Source organism: Paramormyrops kingsleyae, chromosome 15 (genome assembly GCF_048594095.1).
Source record: "Paramormyrops kingsleyae isolate MSU_618 chromosome 15, PKINGS_0.4, whole genome shotgun sequence".
Taxonomy (NCBI): domain Eukaryota; kingdom Metazoa; phylum Chordata; class Actinopteri; order Osteoglossiformes; family Mormyridae; genus Paramormyrops; species Paramormyrops kingsleyae.
Window position 1 is genome coordinate 6,647,912 of NC_132811.1, and position 19,754 is coordinate 6,667,665.

Consider the following 19,754-nt stretch of genomic DNA (forward strand, 5'->3'; position numbering starts at 1 on the left):
GTGGCCGGTCAGTGTTAGAGATGACTAATTTGGGAAAACTTAGGCGATGTCACGCCTCAACAATGCATTACCTAATGCTTGTCTGTTATCTGTGAGTTTACCATTCACTGAAATGCAGTGCTGCGTACGGTTCATTTCTATTGTTTAAATGACAGATGTTCTTCTGCACTGGTCTGTTTGTGATGATTGACGCACCAAAGTCTGTGTTATTTATTACAGATTTAAATTGGAATACATGTATGCTTTGTGTATGTACATATATGTGCAAAAGTCTTTAGGCAGTCAAAGAAAATTATATTTAAATGATCTTCATGTTGGTGTAAAACTATGATTTTATGCCTGTCAAAGTGTGTCAGCTTAGCCATTTCAAACCCTCCGCTAAAATCATCCCAGTATTTCCAGTGACCTTCCAATATACTCATGTATTTGTTTACTCAATCACAACCCCACCTTGTTTGGCTAATCAATACCTTATTAATGTGTTTAACTAAATAAGTTCATTTATGAATCAAATTGATGGAGAAATTTAACAAACACATGGAACGGCTGAGGTGCCCCTGAGGAGAGGTTTGGGAACTGAAGCGCTGTTCATCTAGCCATCCAAGGAGATATCAGATTTTGGAGAAAAGAAGAAATTCTTATAGATATTTTTATTGTGTTAATGTTAATTTACATATATTATAATAAATTATGTTTTTTTACTGAGCAAATGCAGAAACAGACAAAAAAATATTAAACAGAAAAATAGCCTTAATCATTTCCTTTGACCACCTAAGACTGTGTATGTAATGGTATCTGGTGGATTTTGTTGCATTTATGGGGTGACACTGGCTTATCCTTTATCGAATGTGAAATATAAAAAGTTTCACTTAAATCTTTTGAATTGTGCTTGTGTTCTTATTAACAAGAGCGATCCTCCTCACGCATGGGTCAGTGAATCGCATTGTCGTCTGGCTGCTGCAGGGTCACGGGTTTGAATCCTGGCTCTGAATCGCAGCCCTGCCCTGTGTGTGGAGTCTGTATTCTCTCTCTGGATTGTGCAGGTTTCTTGCAGGTTCTCCGGTTCCCACATGCAGTCCTAAACCATGTACCTAGTATCTCAGGAACAGAGATTGTCTTATGTTCCGTACTTCTTACGGTTGGCTCCCACACTGACTTCTGGGTAAGCAGTTGATCACTGGATGATTTTTTTTTACCCCCATTATTATGCTTAAATTTTTCAGTTGTAGGTTACAATAAATGCACATTATTGTCATAAACTTCAAAACAGGCAGTCAAACATTTTTACAAAAATGTTTATTTACAGTACCTCAACATGTCCAGTCAATTCACAATGTACACACTGAACCAATATTTTTTTTTTTAAAGTTGGGGGGAGTCATGCAATACATAATGATACAGAATGACAGAGAATTATCTGTAATTGCTCGAGTTTATTTTTGTGCAGTCGAGACGTTTCCGCAGTACAGTGGTAACAAGTTGCTCTTTGTATCCCAGACAATGGTGGGGAGGTCCAAACGAGAAGAGGACGTTCTGTTGTGAATTAAGTTCTTCCTGAGCCTTGGCAGACAGCAGCGAATGAATTAATCCTGGAACGCATTCTAGGGGTGGGACTGCATACAGACCCAAACTGGTGGCTAATGTAGGTGGCGTGCCACAGCAGACAAAAGTTACTGAAGCCTCCATAGATCATATGAGATCAGGACAGGCCAGGGAGGGACATTTCTGAATTGATTTTATGCTTTTACCAAGAAATTTTGGACAACCGTACCAAACTGAATAAATAATTTATGAAGTGTATTCCAGATTATGCTTATAAACATCCACAGGCCGTTTCAAAGCTTTGTGGTGAATATCTGAGCCCCAGTTTAATGGTCTGCATTTGTCTTAGTCTCTTTACAAAGTGCTAGTATTTTTGTTTATATTCCGAAGAAATCTTTACATTGTGTCTGCTTAAGAGTCGTGCTAAATCTGATCACAGTGTATCACAGTGATGCAGACACTGTGATGGGGCGAGTGGGCACACACCCTCGACGGGACATATAGACAGGGTATAATTTCGGTACAGCTGATTCACCCATGCAGTGGTGCAGTGACAGTGAGGAAACTGAAGAAAACTCATGGACTCTTGCAGGGAATGTGCAAATTCCGTGAATATTTTGTAGCTAGGAGTGATGTGAGACAACGGTGCCACGGGGTATGATCCCGCATTTCTATACTTAAAATCCAAACTGTAAGAAATGAATCTTAATTCTTGGTTCACATAGATTCAGCTGTTCAGCAGATTCAGTTTTCTTTAATGCGTATATATACGTGAAGCTAGATACCCCACTGCTCTTTGGTCCCATTTGCCAAATTTGGGAATCATTGATATTGATTATAAGTCAAGGAACATAATTTCTGTGTTCAGTGACGCTACCCCGAGGGCGTACAGAATTGGAATAATTTCACAGAGAGTTTTCTGGGACAGCTCCCCAGTGTCAAACAGACAAGTGTATTAAAATGTCCTTTTGCTCGCCAGTAACCAAATATTCCTGTTTACTCAGCTATATATATTTTTTCAAAACAATCTGCTTTTCATTTACATGGGAATTTTTGTTTCAGAGTTTCCTAAGTTGGCTTCGAGCTGCGTTCAGCTTGCATGCCAGTCAGACAGATTAACCTAAGGGTGGCTGTCTTGGGTCACCCTACATTAATCACTAATTGGTTTCTTTCCATTTTGTTTTTCTTAGTCCACTAAATTTTTTTAAATATCTGGTCTTCAGAAACAACAGTTTACTAGCGAATCTAACATCATCTAAGCAAATAGACCTCTAATATGTGGCCTGAAATTGCAGTATGGTCTATTTACCCAGAAAATGGCAACAGTTTTCAGTTTTCAAAATTGACGTATGACAGAAATAACATTATCTTAAACATCAGTCATTGCTCTCTCCAGAGAGAAAGAGATTAAAGATTGCATAAATTATTTTCACTTATGCAACATAATTATTTATACTTAAAACGCTTGAAAATTGTTGTATTATGAATCCAGAGAGTATTTACTAGGATTTGGTCTGTTTACTGTTTTCTGGGCTGTACTGTTGGATATTTTCGGTAGGGCTTTCAAGTCAATACCCAAACAACGTTATTGCACTTCAGAACACAAACAGACACATCTACCATATAATCTACAATGACATAAGTAACTTTAACTAACTATTATATATGCATACATATGTATAATATTCAGCTGAATTGGAAGAACAGTTCGGGGCAATAGCGTGTAGGTGCCGCAGGGAAATATGTCTTCTCTTTCAAACTACTTCTTTTTCCTGGTGTGCAGGATCTGTTTAGTCTGCAAGTGAGATCCGCTTTGTTAGGGGATGCTTGTGTTGGCAGACTGCCATCAGGTTAGAGAGAAATTTGGCTGGATCACAGCTGGAACAGCGTTGCCTGTTCGTTCCAGAGAAGTTTAGGACAGGTCCCCCCCCCCCCCCCCCCCCCGCTTCACCAACAGGCCGGTAACTTGCACCTTACCGTGTCCATTTAAATTAGCATCGTAGCGTAGCTGGCACACAAACACATTTTATCACTTCTCTGAGGTGACGTCTTTTCATTTTGACTTAGAGGATCCGTGCGGTTTGCTTTTAAGGAAACAGTTTCTCTTCAAAGGAAAGTTTTAGCCAGGTGTGTTTTTCTAGAATAATTTCCTTTTAACTTATTATGCATTACTACTCACTGTATTTTAATGATTAATCAGTAAAAAAAACTTCCAGATGCTGGTGAAATGTTAAGGAAACCAACTTTTCCAAGTTATTCCAGAATAATATATATATATATATATATATATATATATATATAAAATTTTAACTTATTTAAAAAAATAATGGGTGGCCTGTCCATGAAGTCTTTCTGTAACTTGGCGGGGGAATAAAGAAGCATTGCCCTTGTTTTTCCAAGGAAGGTAACCAGGGACGACACAGAGAATGTAACGGTAACGATTATGCCTTCAGGAAAGAACATGCACAGCTGAACTGAAGCAAAAGCACAGATTCCACATCACCAGGGCGATCAGGCCTGATGTCTCCACTGCCACCCGCATCCTCCTCGTCTTCGTCAATTCCACTCACAGGAGAAAAGTCCGGAAAGAAATTCTGAGCAGAAAGGGGACAGTCAATATAAACACAGCAGGGGACTATTTTCTGCATAACTGCATAGGTAGGTATTTATGCAAGGACAATTCAGGTAAAAGTTCTTTTAAATTTGTGTGAAACTAAGTTTTAATCATAATTAAAATATTACTAATCACCATAGTTACTACATGCTAATTGTTAATCGCATTGTCTCTTCCACTGATTTATTATTTTAGTCTATTGCGGGTTGCTTTGTTTTACACAATCTCGGAGCAGGCAAACTTTTTATTTCACTGCACGTTGTACCTGTAGAACTGTGTGTGTGACGAATAAAGTCTTGAACTTCAAAAAAATGTTTACAAATATTTTAGAAAAAAACATAATGACATATGTGTAAATTACACTAACGACATCACTGCGGAATTTTGTTTAAGTGGGTTAACACTTGCCTAAAAGCAAATCTATGGTCTGGATTGTGTTCGGGCTGAGGTTCTTCTCCTCCCTGATGCTCCAATGACTCTGCGGCCCTGGGTCCTGCTCTGTAGACTCGAGGGGAAGGTCACCACCTGGGCAGACCCTCTGCTGACCTGCATTCCCGCCACCTGCCTCATGTCTCGGGCCATCTGAGACAGAGTTTGAGCGGGGTTGGTCTGCAAGCGTTGGAAGAGACTCTCCCGTGTCACTGTTCTCTCGGGACAACTGAAAGTCAGAGCCACCCCAGAATCAGATTTCATCTCCCTCGAGAAGCCGTCGGAGGTGCCGTCGAAGCAGCGGCCGATTGCTATCTCCTTGGCTACCCGGGGATTTTGGTCTGTGACGGTGTAGATGCCGTAGTTGTGCCCCAGTGGGTCAACAGGGGCAAGCATGGTGAAGGTGTGGGTCTCGTTGTTCTGCAGTACTGGAGGATGCTTGGTAAGGTACTCCTGTAGGAGGTTGTTGATGCCAACTCGTCTGCAGTTACCCTGGGGCATGACGGTGATGAGTGACCTGTCCACGATGTCTTGGTCATAGAGCATCCCACTGCACTTAAACTCCAGGCAGGCAGAAGAGGTGTTGGGTATGTTCATGTCCCTGGTGCTGCGGATGTCTCTGATGCCATAGAGCTGCCCCTTCGTCTGAGGGTGGCTGCCTCCAAAATTTCGTGACCTCACCATGACCTCCGTGGGTCCGTTGATCTTGACCTTGATGTAGCAAGCGCGGAACTCCTGAGGGTTCGGCCACCAAGAGAGGTAGTCACCGGTCCAGGTGGTGAGGTCGCTCTCCTGGAAGGGCACCACGTTGTACTCATACTTGTCCTTCTCCACACGGAAGAATCGGAAGTGGTTTGCATCGACTGGCGCATTTTCGCAAGCTATTAAACTCTGATAGGGGTATATTGGTCCATTGGTTTCTTCCACGTTGTTGGGATTAGGCTTAGCTAAGTTAATTCTGAAGGCAGTTTTCTTGAGAGCTGGATCCTCATGGTCTGAGCGCTGGTAATCTATCTTGTCGAGGTATGGTTGAGAAACTCCAATAATATTGGGATTCATTTTTGGTGATGATGGCGCTGCCTCCAGCTCCTCACCACCCATTAAGGCTGTCACATAAGCTGTATAGGCATCAATCCGTAATGCATCACAGAAGGCAGGTAGGCAGGCTCCATTGGGTCCGGTTATGACACTATCAAAGCGACCCCAAGCACGAGGGTTGGATGTGTAGCCAGGCTTGGGCTCCAGGTTGATGAGGTTGATGACCACCCCTTCCAGCTGCTCAGTGGGCAGGAACTTGTCGCTCATGTATGCTCGCACTTTGACATAGCATCGACGGTCCTCAGGCACATCCAGGTTAAATAGGCGCCGTTCCCTGATTTCCATGTTTCCGATGAGGAAAGTGCGCTCTTCCCGCTTGCTCCTCCCATTTCCACCACTGACAATTCGAGAGTAGTTAAAGTCACTTTCTTCTTCCCAGATCCCTGTATCTGGGTTGAGAGACCACAGTTTCATCTTGGTGATGTGCTCTGGCATTTTCACATGCTCTGTGTCCAGAAGCACTTGTACCGCCCCGCTGCCGAGAACCTCCTGGTTAGTCTCATCTCGGAAATCCACAGAAAACATTCCATAGGTCCTCAGAGGAAGCATATCTCCTTCACCGTCGACGAAGTTAAGGTCTCCAGGAGTGGCAGGAGCAGTAGTGATGTTTCTTGGGTCGATAAACGTCACACTAGCCTTTACAGTACCCTCATAAACCTCCCCGCTGTTTTTGTGAAAAGAGTTTGGAGGAATCACTATCTGACCAATAGGGTCCTCACCATCAATCTCACCAAGGTAGATCGTATTTGTTTCCTTGGAGTTGATATTCACAGGTTCCTTCTTCCGCATCACTTTCACATCATGGTAAACAGTGCCGCCCTTCTTGTCGAAAACAAATACCTTGACCGTATCTATGAACTTCTGTGTTTTATCCACAAAGTTCACCACCAGCCTCTCAGTATCAGGGGATACCTGAAGAGTGAAGGTCCCCTGATACCCAGTGAAGCCCACCCGTTCCTTCCCGATATAGATATGTCCGAAGCGCAAAGGTTCGCCGTTATCCGCCGCCACCACCCGTCCCCGAACCAGCACCTTAGGCTCCGTACACTTCTGGCACCCGCACTCTGTCACAGCACGGATGGGAAGGGTGTAACTGCCGCAGTCGATCTCGCGGGTCTCCATGCGCTTGACTCCGCAGCAGAAGCCGACACCGTCCTTGCAGCGCATGTCGAAATCCAGGGCCCCCGGGCACTTGCTGTGGGGGCAGCGGCCAGCGTTATAGAACTTGGACCTGGTCCCAGGCTGGACGCAGTCCATTGGCAGCTTGATCAAGTGCCTTTCAGGCGCAGAAACGCAGGTGGGAGAGTCTTTATCTGCAGGGCAAGAGAAACCAGGAATGGGCTATACAACCGGTACTGTAATTATAGCTGAAAAAGTCACACTTAAGGGAATTTCAGATGCACGTTCGTTAAAGCTGGTCCATCAGCAAAACTATTAGACATGCATAACAGACAAACAAATTAAGAAAAGTATTCTGTAATGTCATAGATCTTTAAATATAAAAAAGAAACATTTCAGAGGACAGATTGCATACCACCTGTAATGGGATATTTAACCGCCCGCCACTTCTTTTGTTCTGCATTTAATTAATGTCTTTTTTCCATATTAATTACAGCTATGTTAAGTACTTGTAAGGTACTGTAGAGTAAAATTTGTAGGCATTTAGGTTCGCGTTCCAGCGCCCTGAGACGATGTGAATCTGGTTTTATTCATGAATGGGTTTTTCACGCGGTAATGGCTCTGGGGCAAGCCGGCGCTGCTCGGGAAGCGGGGTGCTGATCGCTTTAGCACACGGTCCGGCCGCGTCGCTCGGTGGATGTACAGCCTGTCTAACAGGCGCCCGGGGAGATCGCAACGCCCGCCGGCCGCCCTTCGCGGATGTGGAAACACACGCTTGTTTGACTAGACCAAAAAAAAAAATCGCCGCTGGATTTATCGGCGATATTGCATTTCATTGCAGCATGCGGTGCTTCGGAGGATTGGGATCCCGGCTTTGGTTTCACCGGGGCTGATCTCTCCATGAATTATCTCTGTTTAGAATAGATTGGTTTCTACCAAAATAAACATATATTTTCACTGCTGGTCATATTACACTGTTCGGAGATTTCTGTTTCTCACCAGGTTATTCCTTAATGTGCATTTCATTAAAACAGACATCCCATCCAGGGTGTCCCCTGCCTGTGCTCCCTTCGTTCCGGGAGAGGCTCCAGGCTCACCGTGACTCTGTACTGGATAAGCAGTTACAGAAGATGGATGGATTAAAACCGACACAATACGCTTAAGGATTGCCATCTTGGTCTTTTTCACGCCCAGTTAGGATTATGGGATTTGTTCAGGAAGAAAGGTATTTATATGCTGGCCTATCTCTGCGGTGTTTCTGCTTGAAACTGCAAAATGAATAACTAATTGAACATGCTTTGGAATACGCCTAGACATCTGTTTATTCCCGGTATACAAATGGTGAAAAAAACAAATTGATGGTGTGTTATTGATTGCAGTCAACGGCTGCACCAAAGGCAGTTTATTCAGTTAGAAGCTGGATTCTCTTTGTATTGTCATAAGACAGTAGTTAAAGCTTCCTAGATCAGTGACGCTTAAGCTGAAAGATGAGCCCAGCTTAGCATGTTACTGTGTTGTGTTCAGCTGTGTTTACTTCACAAATGCATGGCAATGATGCACAGGGGGTGCCTGAAAGATTGAGTATATTTTGCATTTTTCAGTGTTGACTGAACTGGCGGGTTAGTCAGTGCTGTGTGTGGAGTTTGCATGTTCTCCCATGTCGTGCGGGTGTCCCCCAGGTACACTAGTTTCCTCTGCCTTTCCATACACTTGCAGGCAGGTGAACTGGCATCTCGGGATCGCCCGTAGTGTGTGATCGTGACAGAGTGGCTTCCTGCAAAGAGTGTACCCTGCTTTTTGTCCCGAGCTTCTTGGGAAAGACTCCAGGCCCTTCCTTGTGGCCCTGTCCTGATAATTGGTTAGACCTATGTACTAATGGATAGGGTTGCACAGGAGTGGAAAATTTCTGGAAACTTTCCTGAAACTTTCCATTCCATGGGAAGTTAAGCAGGGGAATTTTGAAAATATTCCAAGATGGAAACCTTCCAGGGGATTTAAGGAGAATATATGGGAATTAACGGGAAAATATCCATAATTTTGCAACCCTACTAGTGGATGACCTGATGACTTTAATGATTACATAAGCTGTGATATTGCGAATATTTCAAATGTTTGTATATCTCTTTCTCTTTATGCACAGGTGATACTTGTCCCTCTGTTCCCTAACCTCACTGAGAATGATCTGCATAGCTAGAAACAGACACTACTCCTGAATTTTCTTCATTCTCTGGTAAGTTACCATATTGGGCTGCTTCTAGAAGTCTAGAAGACTCTTACTACATCTCATCCACCCCAGCGGTAAGAGTACCTACCGAAGACAGTGAGGAACGCGGGCGAGGACTTGATGCTGCCCGTGTCGCTGCTGGCCTTGCAGTAATACTGCCCGCTCTGCTTTGGCTTCAGGTCTCTCAGAACCAGGTCCTCCTCATATTTGTATGAAGCTCGGTCCAGCAGCGTCCCATTGTGGTACCTGAACACAGAATAGCCTGCGTGACTAACAGGAGCTGATAGCACGAGTTAACAGTACATTTACATTTAAATTCATTTATTTAACAGTTGTTTTTGTTCAATGAGATGTATAAGTGCACCAGATAATGCACCAGGCATACAGCTATCAAGGAGCCAAGCTAAATGTTTCTAGGCTGAGTTGTAATGAGCAACAAGTGACAAGTAAAAGTTAGCATTGAAACAAGAGTGATACAATACATTAGAAAACAATGGGTAATGCTTTACATTAACTGCACCATAATTGTGCATTTATAACGCATTCATAGAACATTCATATTCACATGGCATGTCCCTATACCTTAACATCCTAACATGCCTTAACAGCTTTAACAACTGGAAACAAACCAGTCAAAGCACAATATTTAGCCAAGCAGAGGAGCCTTTCAGTATTAAAGTAGTTTGTAAAACCTGAAGTAGCTCAAAGTGTCCTCCCTGACCTGGATTATCTGGTCACCCTCCCAGAAGAGAACAAGTAGTACAAGCGATAAACATTTAAGAAAACAAAAATATTCTGAATTGGAACTTTTTTCTGACAGTGTAGTAAAGGCATAGCCCCTATTTCATAAATCTCTAGTGATACTCCAACTGCATAGATACCGAGTTTGAAATATGATCAGAATAAAAGCATTGTAGCATCACCAGTAGTATTTATTGGGTGCTGGAATTCCTGTGGCTTTGCAGCAGAACGCCACTCGCTGTCCCTCGTAGCGGACCTTATCCTCGGGGTGCTTCACGACGTACGGCTTCTCTGCGGCGTGCGAGACAGACGAGGTGAGACCTTATAGCATGCTGGCGGCCACTGCGAATGGCACCATTGAGGCACCAATGGTCATAAAACTTAATCATGCATGCAGTTCAAATTACAGCTTTGGTACATTACATAGCATGTTTTATTGTTCTGGGATTATGTTGAAAATACTGGTCTTCTGTTTGCTGTGTTTTTTTAAACTACTCAAGAAACTGAAAAGCACCTTCCAGACTTCCAGTTTAGTAGTTTTATGAGCTGTCCCGTCAGTGTTGACGTTGTGGATGGATTGCTACCCAGGACAGACCCCGTCTTGAAGGGTCATTGCTTATGGAAGTGCCCGGAATCCCAGGTTCTGAACGTAGGTGCGTTCGGGACTCGTCTTGGACCCACCTGAGGATCTTACCACGGCCCTCACCCAGGACCTTCCGGTGCTGTTGCTGGACGAGGGGACGGTCACAGGGGCGAACTTTTCCTTGGTGACCGTGACGAGAGTCCTCTCACCAGAACAGATGCCACGGAGACTGAAGAGCCCTTTGGCGTCGGTGCGGACATGGACGGACTTGGGGACATCAGCCAGGGAGACCAGGGCCCCAGCCACGGGGGCCCCTGTGAGGCTGAGGACCTCCCCGAGCAGCAGGTGGCCCTCGCACACGCAGCGGCTGCAGTCGTTGCTGGGCCGGCCCTCAGGACACACACGGTGACACAGCGCTGCGCACACACACACCCGCACGCGTTACACCTGCTCATCCTGCATACCCTCCACTAGAGGGAGCAAGACACATCCATGATGTTCTTAACATCCGAGGTCTCACCTGGGCACTGGATCCTACCACACTTCTGGACCTCAGCCGGGTGTCCCGTGCATTGACCTTTGTTGGACGACACGCAGGTCCTCCTTCTGACCCTACGGCCCCCGCCACAGGTCACCGAGCAGGCCGTCCATGGTCCCCAGGCACTCCAGTTGGCTTCAGGGTCAACAGAGATGAGAGGAATCAGAATCGAGTTCACGCACGGTGTCTGCTGGGAGTCTCCGGGGAATCCGCACTCAGAGCTCCAAACCCATATGAAAGACACATCACTGGACACACTCTGACCTTGCAGCCTCATTGGCTATGATACTATTCAACTGCAATATGGTTTTCAGTTCCATAACTGTGTCCTTCTCTGGTCCCGTTCATTAACAGGTGTGCTCGAGCTGCTGGATCATAGAGGACCGACAGCATGAATTACATTGGAGTACATCGCACCCACGTGGCTGTGACGCCCCCCCAGAGACGCCTGCTGTAGCCACACCGGTGCTGCTGGGGCTTTTGTCTAGCTGGCTCCTGGCCAAGGGTTTCATGGTTAATGGTTAGTGAGACGGAAACTATAACGGAAGCAATTCATTAATCAAAAATAAAAATTGAAACTAGCTCAAAGGAGATGGGAAATTAACACGAATTTCCAAACTAGCTGAAATAAAATTTTTAAATGAGTAGAAATCCTCTTTGGGGCCCTAAGCAAAATTCGATTAACCTGGCTGTCATTCGCCATCTTCCCTCCAATTCTGATAGGCTGATCAGGTGGGGGGCCCCCTGGTGGCCGCTGGTAATGGTGTAACCTTCATTGTCATGTCTTTAATAATGCCGTTTGGGGGCTGCTCTCGGCGGCGGGGCCCCCACCTGGGCACGGTGGAGTGGCACACTCCTTCCTCTCGGTGTGGTGGCCCTCGCACACCGGGGCCAGCAGCTGGCGCTGTGGCCGCGTGCTGATGCACCGGCGCTGTCGCACCCGGACCCCGACGTCGCTGCAGGCCGTGGCCGAGCAGGGACCCCACGGCGACCAGTCTGACCAGTAGGTCTGTACTGGATAGACAAACGGAAGCGAAGTGTGAGCTATGTCCCGTTCCGCCTCGTTATAGCGTGTATCACTCTACCTTTCTGAGTGTCATTGTACTGGGAGGCCTGATGGTTTAATGGTTCACATCAGAACCTCAGACCTCCATGGCTGACAGTTTGATTCCCATCACCAGCTCTGAGTGTGAAATTTGCATGTTCTGTAAAATCAGAACCCAAGAATATCAGTATGCAATTCCTCACCTTTCATACTGACATAGTTTTCAACTAGTCTGGTTTTTGTGCCGCCCCGAGATTTTCAGTGGCCCTATCTGGCCGCACGTATGACAAACTTCTCGGGGGGGGGAACACTGGTTCTCACTCTGTTGTGTGGCCTTCTTCTTAAGATGCTCTGTGATTCAGTAATTGGTGCTTCTAAATTCCTCATGGTGTGTGACTGTGTATTTCTGTCCCTCAACACACTGGCATCCCAACCAGAAAGCTCCACCGTTTTAACCCCCCTGCTTCCTGGAAGAAGCCCTATACTCACTGTGACCTAGTGCTGGATAAAGCAGTCATGGAAGATCAATGGATGGATATAATTGTACTGGTCTCACTGGTGCCATTAAGATCCAAGCTGAGCTTCCTTAACTATGAAGATAGTTGTTTTTCCAGAGTTTTTCCACGTTTTTCCCAGTGTAATTAGGAGAAGAACCTCAGAGGAACATGGTGGAAGAGCTCACCTGGAGGGCATTGGAAGCGCACGTGGTAGTTGGAGCAGAGGCGGCCGTATGGTTGCTCCTTGTTGATGCACCAGAAGCCCTTCTCCAGGCTGGAGTGGACCACCTCCCCAGTGTCTGCAGCACGGACCCAGTCGGTGGTGCGAGCTTCCATGGCAACCGGACGGGCGCACACTCGCTCACGGTAGTAGAAGCGGATGGCCTCAAGTCGCTCGTAATCCCCGTTGCCCCCGGGGTGGTCGATGTTGAACCAGGACGTCCACTCGGTCACACCTGTGGGATTCGTGGAAGGAGAGACGCGTGACACTGGAGCTTCTTGGCGTCAACCACTGCAGATTGGCCAATGGGACATCGGTAGATGGAGAAACGGAGACGTTTTCCACAATAGTGATTCCCAGCCTTTTGATGTCGAACCTCAGGTACACAGTATGTGCGGGAATACGGGACGGCTCTTGTATTGCTGTATATCGGCACAAGACACGCCTTTTTATTTACCATTATGGAGTGATCCCTTAATTCACTGGATGGGTGGAAATTCTACCGCCAGCACCAAAGCTACGGTCAGGCCCCGGAGCCAGAAATAAATTTTGTGGGAGATCTGCGTCTGCAGATTTTGCAACTGGGGGCTGAGGGCCTGAGGCAAACTTTGAGGGGAGTTTTAACTTGTCATTCTACTAACTGGCTACATGCCTAATCAGTAACCAAAAAAAATTTGGGGGGGGGGGGGAGGGGATTAAATCCATCATTTCACTACATGGCTACATGCCTGGTGCTGGTCCACAGACCGGCAGGTGGGAAGCCCTATTCTAACTCTCCATCCACACCGTCTGTCCCATGGGTGTCTGTTCAGTTTTCCTCTGCCACCTGTTTCCATATTCAGTCGTCAAGATGTGAAGAAATATGGCTGCCATACTGGGAAGTCTACACACTGTATATCTTTCATTGAATTATTTATTACCGCGCTTAAAATATTTTTCGGAGGGTCATCAGTCATCAGAAGATGAACTATTTTAAAAGCAGTCTGAACCAGTTATTTTTTTTTCCAATTTTTCGGACTATAACCAATTTTCTGTTTAACTGACATCACTTGGAAAATTACAACCTGATTGTGTTCTTTTGTTTCCTAGGCTCCAGATTTCATCGTTGCCTGAGTTTGCTTGAAATGTTTAGAAGTATTTATTGAGTTAGAAACTCCTGAGAAATCTAAGACATTTAATGCAGGTGTTTTTCAGTAGTGGCTTGACCCTCATACTTATTTTTACGACTCTTTTTATATTTTTATGAACCATTGTGTTTCAAAATGTGGAAACTTTTAAGGGAAATAAAAGCTGATGGCAACAGAACTGCGATGCGGCGAGCGACACTTGGAGCCCCGAGGGAGCAGAGAGATTAGTTATGTTCATACCGACCTGCGGTCTGTGGCTCGATGAGGGTGTTATAGACCTGTCTTCTGCTCTTTTTATTGTGGTTCCACTTCCCGAAGTATGAGTTGTTCCACATGGAATCTGTGTCAAATGAGAAAGAATGCAGTGAAGCCAGATTACTTTACCTGTGCTCGGTCTGTTAGCAGGAGAGACTGGCAGTGTCTGGCCAAAGTTTGGCTCCTTGTTTATTGGAGACACAAAATGTATCAAGAGGCACGAGTTGTGCTGAATGCTGCTATTCCGTCGTCAGTTTGTTTCCAGGGTGTCTGAGAATCTGCAAAGAGCTCCTCGCTCCTGGACTGGAACCTGTGCAAGACAGCTGATCTCACCCAGCATGTTTCCCTTGGGGCGTGTCTGCATTTTGGGGGCTTCTTTTTCGTCTGTCTGCTACAGGAAGATGTGCACTGATCTACTTGGCCCTTTTCCACAGTTCAGATCTAGAGGTGTTGGATCGTGTACTAAGCACTGTTGGGGTCTAGAGGTTTTGAATCATGTAATATGCTGTCAGAAAAAAACGAGCACCATTTGTACCTTTGCTTGTCACTGTTTGCTGTGCCCTAATGGGTCTGCCAATTGTACCATATAGTTGTAGGTAATTGTACCTTTTAAGGTACAGAAATTAACTCTGAGGAACATCCCCAAGGTACAAACAACATTGAAGTATCCCCAATGCTACAAAAATATTCCTCAGAGTCCATTTCTGTATCTTAAAAGGTACATTTACCCTTGAGGGTACAGCCCCAATGACAAGCAAAGGTACAAATCGGTACCCTTATTTTCTGACAGTGTAAGCACTGTTGAGGTCTAGAGGTTTTGGATCGTGTACTAAGCACTGTTCAGGTCTAGAGGTGTTGGACAGCATGCTAAGTACTGTTCAGGTCTGGTGGTTTTGTACCATGTGCTAAACACTGTCCAGTTTCATTAGGAGGCAGTGCACATGTGGAAAGTTATTTGTTCTGGTTTGTATGATTGGATCTGCCATTTGCATTTCGCGCTACCTTCCTGAAGTGATCGTTACGTCACAACACAAGTATGTAGTGTAGCTTCTGTAAAGGTTGTCAGAGTAATCAGGAGAGAGGATGAAGGCAAGCAGGTTTCCTTGTGCTTCTCCTTGAAGGAAGCCCCCGCTACCTGTATGTCCGTGCATCTGGGCATACGAGGGCTTTAATATCCTGCTGAATCGCGCCGAGTCCAAAATCTCTTCTAAACAATGTCCTCATCAGTAAATACAGTGCTGTGATAAGGCAATCTGGAAACAGCTTTTAAAAATGTGTGCCTTTATTAGTGGTGTGTCTAGGAAAATGTCCAAGTCGTACATCCCCTGTTTGATATAGCGCCACCGCGAGTGACGCCGAATCATTATCAGTGGTATTTGCAACATGCGGTCCTAGAGCTGCACATCTGTTTCTGCGAGCTCATTCAAAGCATAACTCTCATCTCATTCCCTCTTCATAAAAAAACGATCACCATATTTTATGTATCATTTACTCTTCGCAAAGTGGTCCGTATCCAAAAAACTTGTTTATTCGCTTTGGCAGAGAGCACTTAATGGCGTCCTCTTAAATGAAAAATGTACAAAACATAAAACTGCTCTGTTGATGTTAGCAGGATATAAAATTTTTGCAACACATTTCCTTTTGACTTGTTTTACTTATTTACTGTCGCACTTAATTTACTTTTATTAACTGGGACAATTTAGCTGTAATCATTTTTTTATGATTAACATATTGCGACACTCATACATAACTTAGACGTTTAGGACTGTATCGTTTTAGTGTCACCATTCCGTAGTTTAACTGATTATAATCCATATATATTCTTTTTGCAGTCTTTATTAGGTGACAATCTTCGTAAAGGACAAATACGATTACGCTTAGTGCAAGAATTTGTATGATGTCATTTTATTTCGGGTTAGTAAACTCTGTCAAAACGCCATGCATTGTTATATGTAAGGGAGCGATATCTGTTTAAAAAGAATGAAGTCAGATAATCCCCGTAAAAGTTCCTATTGGCGGATGATGTCATGCTCATGCGCAGACGGTCTCGTCCCGCAAACCCTTGGTAAGTTTGCTTACGGTTCGTGGTCTGTTTGTAAAGTGGAATTAAATTTTAAGTGCAATAGGTAGCTCATCGCAGCTTGCTCATACGTAATACTGCACGTTTTGTCTGCGGTAATCTGTGCGTATTACCTGGTGTAGAACGACATAGATGGATTACTAGTAGTGACTGAGTAGGGAAGCGGGATCAGACACTTTGGATGATGCAGTGGACCCGCGCAGGCCAGCGCAACTTGCGTCAGTATAGAAATGAGTGACTGGGCTTTTCATGAAAATGGGAAAAACTTCAGAATCCAACATCAGCTAGCACCCCCAGGCTGCATCCATCGGCCTCTGTCGTCGTGTTCGTGTTTGGCATTGTTGGCACACATTTTCCCCCATTATTTTGGGATGCGCTATTTCAGATTGTCACGCTACAAACTTCACTGCCCGGGGCAGTGAGGCACGGATGTTAATTAAAAATATAAAGTGCTTTGCAATCCAAGTCCGTGCAAGGTGCCCCTGCTAGAAGCTAATAAAATGTGGAAAATGTCATTTACCTTCTTAAAGAATAAAGATTAGGCATTTCCATATGCTAGATTTGGATTAGCAGACTTGTGCTGCTTTCTAGTTTCTTCCAGTACGGCTCATTTGTGCGAATATGTTTCAGAGTATTCCAGAGAAATGTCCAAAACTTTTTTTTTTATAAAATATGTAAGACCTTGAATAAACTACCGTTTCTTAAATTAACAGCGCAAATGCGGCCACATTATTTCACTTAAGTGTTATGACAGACCAGTGGTGTAGAAATCTTAGTGAATCTGATCACTAGGCTCATTGGGATTTAGATAACGAGAAGAACTTTGCATGTATTAAGAAATAGTTCATTTGGATAAAGGCGTGCCAGTGGGCGGGGTGTTTCGGCCGCCCCATGATGCAGTCACCCATCTGGAAGCAGTTGGACCCCGTTCCCTGTGAGTCTGGCCACAAGCCCCCAGTGCGTTCCTTGTCCTCTATGAAAGGTTCGTAGACGGATTGCTCTATCTGGCCCTCTCCCTGAGACAGGATTAGGAGCCATTGACTAAAATTTCCAGATGCTTCTTTTATTGTATTAGAAGCATCTGTGCGCTATTACTGTAAACCTAGTTCCCATATGACAGTAACTAATGAGACAAATCGGCTTTGGGGCTTTTCTGTGATTAAAAAGAAAATGCGAAGCCTTGTGTTTTCGAAGGAAATCTGTCTGTTGATGTATAAAAGGAGATATCGTACCTCGTTAACAGTTAAAAAAAAGCTGTGCTAGGAGCCACTGTACACACACCAGGCACACAAACTAGTAAAAAATGTTATATTAATAAGTCAAATTTATCATTTGCTAAAGAGGAAAAGAGATTGATCTGGTCCGTGTAATTCTGAAGGATATGCTGTCCATAGATAGTTTTAATGCCTCTTCTCAGGCTGACTGATGTCTTTGGATTGCAGCGTCCGCGGCGGCGTCCGGCTATTTAAAACGCGACTTGGAGATTAGCGGCGTCCGCCACTGATGCTGCCTTTGGTCAGTCCGGAAAATCCGAGAGCAGCTGTCTGCCCAAATTGGAGATCGGGTCATAAATCCGAGGCGGCAGAACCGGAGCGGGACAGTCAGAGCATCATTTCACCTGTTGTCGCTGTATTCTTTTCAAGCATATTTTTAAAGACTGTATTGTACTTTAATAATGAATCAGGCCATTTTGTACATATTTGGACCTGGACACCAAATTATTTGAATTTCTCGAACTGTATATCGGCGTCTTCTCTGAATATTTGCTTGAGGAATTACAGGGCTTTTTAGGAAATCTAGACTTTCCGTTATTGCTCAGCATCAAGTAGGAGCAAGATTTCGAGCCACTCAGCCTGGTTAATTTTCTTATGGTCTGTAAATTTTTAGTTTCTTTTGCTTAAAAAAAAAAACTGGGACACATTTCATAAACATTGTTTTGTCGAATGGACGCCACCATGATGGGTAATCATGAAGACTATGGAGCATATTGCAGCACATGTTAAAAATAATTTACTGAATAATAAGTGTTTGAATTGGTGATTTTGCTGCCCAAAATGTGTGGAAACGTTCACGATGTCCCAGAATGCCTTGTGTGCTGTCAGACAAGCTCCAGTGCTTCTGGTTTGACTGTGACACATGAGCTGACAGCAGTGCTTAGTGCCGGCTATGGTGGGATATCCAAACAGCTGGCGTGCCTTTCTGATGTCACTGGTGAGTCACTCAGGGTGATAATACACTGATTTTCCAAACAGGCGCTCTTCATTGTTATATTAGGATCCCAGACATTTGACCTGAACAATTGATAGGTGATTTATGTAGCTAATAATCACAAAGCATTTTCACTTCGCTGTATTTGTGGGGACTTCCCACTGACCCCCATTTTAAAATAATTAATGCCAATACACCACAACACAGTCACACATAACTGATATTTGTTTTGACTTTTTTTCCGCAGTTTTTTTTTTCTCAGGTTATGCTACAAGAATTAAGCTATTTTATTCCACATACAGTTAAAATAATTGCATACTTTTATTTATTGCGTCACGCATACTTGATAGATATTTGTCAGTGGTACTCCAGTCATTTAATGTCCTGGTAATATTGACCGACGACAATGCCAGACCACAGCGTTCTTAAAATGTGTGTATTTTCATATAGTGACCTTTAAAGATGAGTTAATGTAGAGTTTGCTGTGGAATTCCGGCAGTGTTGAGAGGGTTCCCCTTACGATTTAACGCCACAATTGACGCAATAAACACAAATCGCATGGAAAAATACCTTTGCTTATACATGAAGGCAAGTGTTAGAATCTGGCATCAGTCGTTATAATGACACTTCAGCTGCTGAAACACAAGCCAGTCACTGACTGCAATCAGGCTCACGCCACTTACCTTGCGCCAAAGTGACTGCTACTAGAAGAGGCAGACAGACAGCCACCTTCCCTAAGCTCCTCATGGTGCCGGACTTGGCGTCTTCCTGCACTGCCTTGCTGCTTCAAGAAGGCTCTCCAGCTCGGTAGACGAGGATGAAACACTCCTAGGATCAGGGCGCCTGAGGCTGAGGTGTGTCTCTTATCTTTTGACACTGGTCAGTGTGAGTTCTCCCCAAGACAGAGGTTTAAAAGAACGGACATCAGCCGACGGCCCAGTCCGGCCCCCTTCTGCCTGCCATTGGCCGGCGGGATCTGTCTGATGCCCCCCCCCCACCCACAAACTGGGCAGAAAGCATGCAGTGCGCGATTTCACATGCTCAACATGTTGCTCTTTAGAGATGTATGGCAGCTGTGTGTGTGTGTGTGTGTGTGTGTGTGTGTGTGTGTGTGTGTGTGTGTGTGTTTTTCCCAAACCAGCACTTGCAGGTAGCTCAGAAAATGAGCAATACTGATTAAAACTAGAATCAAAACCATGACGTAATTATAAAAAAAAATTGTGTGACCCATCACAGTGACTTTAAAGTCCTTCATTATCACGTAGATACTTATACCCGATTGCTGCTGTAGTTTTGTGTATCCTGATATTTTATTGACAAGTTTATACGTTTTTTCCAGCTTTTTCTAGTCAGGAAAAGATACCTTGGCTAGACTTCAGTTGACTGGCCTGTGTGTTATGCAGTCAGCTGACAGTCAGTCATTTTAGTTATTCC

The 19,754-nt window shown here is 44.6% G+C and overlaps 1 protein-coding gene and 1 long non-coding RNA gene across 16 annotated transcripts in view; one reads left to right on the top strand and one right to left on the bottom strand.

Annotated features, from left to right (window-relative positions):
• The window catches only part of LOC111860466 (uncharacterized), a 48,238-nt gene that overhangs the window by 22,993 nt on the left and 5,491 nt on the right, over positions 1-19,754 (top strand). For 6 of the 14 annotated variants that reach the window (XR_011982683.1, XR_011982694.1, XR_011982684.1 and 3 more), the window contains 5 exons: positions 3,996-4,200; positions 7,837-8,027; positions 8,943-10,755; positions 10,864-10,980; positions 11,243-11,408. This is a non-coding gene — a long non-coding RNA (uncharacterized lncRNA). The remainder of the gene's footprint in view (positions 1-3,995; positions 4,201-7,836; positions 8,028-8,942; positions 10,756-10,863; positions 10,981-11,242; positions 11,409-19,754) is intronic. The other 8 variants (XR_011982696.1, XR_011982687.1, XR_011982691.1 and 5 more) reach the window with 8 other exon arrangements.
• On the bottom strand, positions 1,278-19,309 carry cilp2 (cartilage intermediate layer protein 2). Of its 2 annotated transcripts, XM_023844206.2 has the most exons (10): positions 19,004-19,309; positions 14,022-14,117; positions 12,616-12,885; positions 11,720-11,902; positions 10,871-11,023; positions 10,449-10,766; positions 9,950-10,058; positions 9,115-9,272; positions 4,565-6,996; positions 1,278-4,136 (listed from the first exon to the last, which is right to left on the bottom strand). In XM_023844206.2, exons 1-9 carry the CDS (start codon positions 19,065-19,067, stop codon positions 4,577-4,579), a joined length of 3,771 nt encoding a protein of 1,256 aa, XP_023699974.2. In that variant the 5' UTR covers positions 19,068-19,309; the 3' UTR covers positions 1,278-4,136; positions 4,565-4,576. The 2 variants fall into 2 exon arrangements, with proteins under 2 accessions (XP_023699974.2, XP_023699975.2); XM_023844207.2 differs by lacking the exon at positions 11,720-11,902.

Excerpts from the sequence above, each read along its gene's own strand:
- cilp2 (XM_023844206.2), bottom strand. The coding sequence starts at position 19,067 with ATGAGGAGCTTAGGGAAGGTGGCTGTCTGTCTGCCTCTTCTAGTAGCA. Across the intron at positions 11,903-12,615 it reads GCGCTTCCAATGCCCTCCAG|TACAGACCTACTGGTCAGAC; the intron begins GTGAGCTCTTCC and ends TTGTCTATCCAG. Across the intron at positions 10,767-10,870 it reads TGGTAGGATCCAGTGCCCAG|CGCTGTGTCACCGTGTGTGT; the intron begins GTGAGACCTCGG and ends GTGTGTGCGCAG.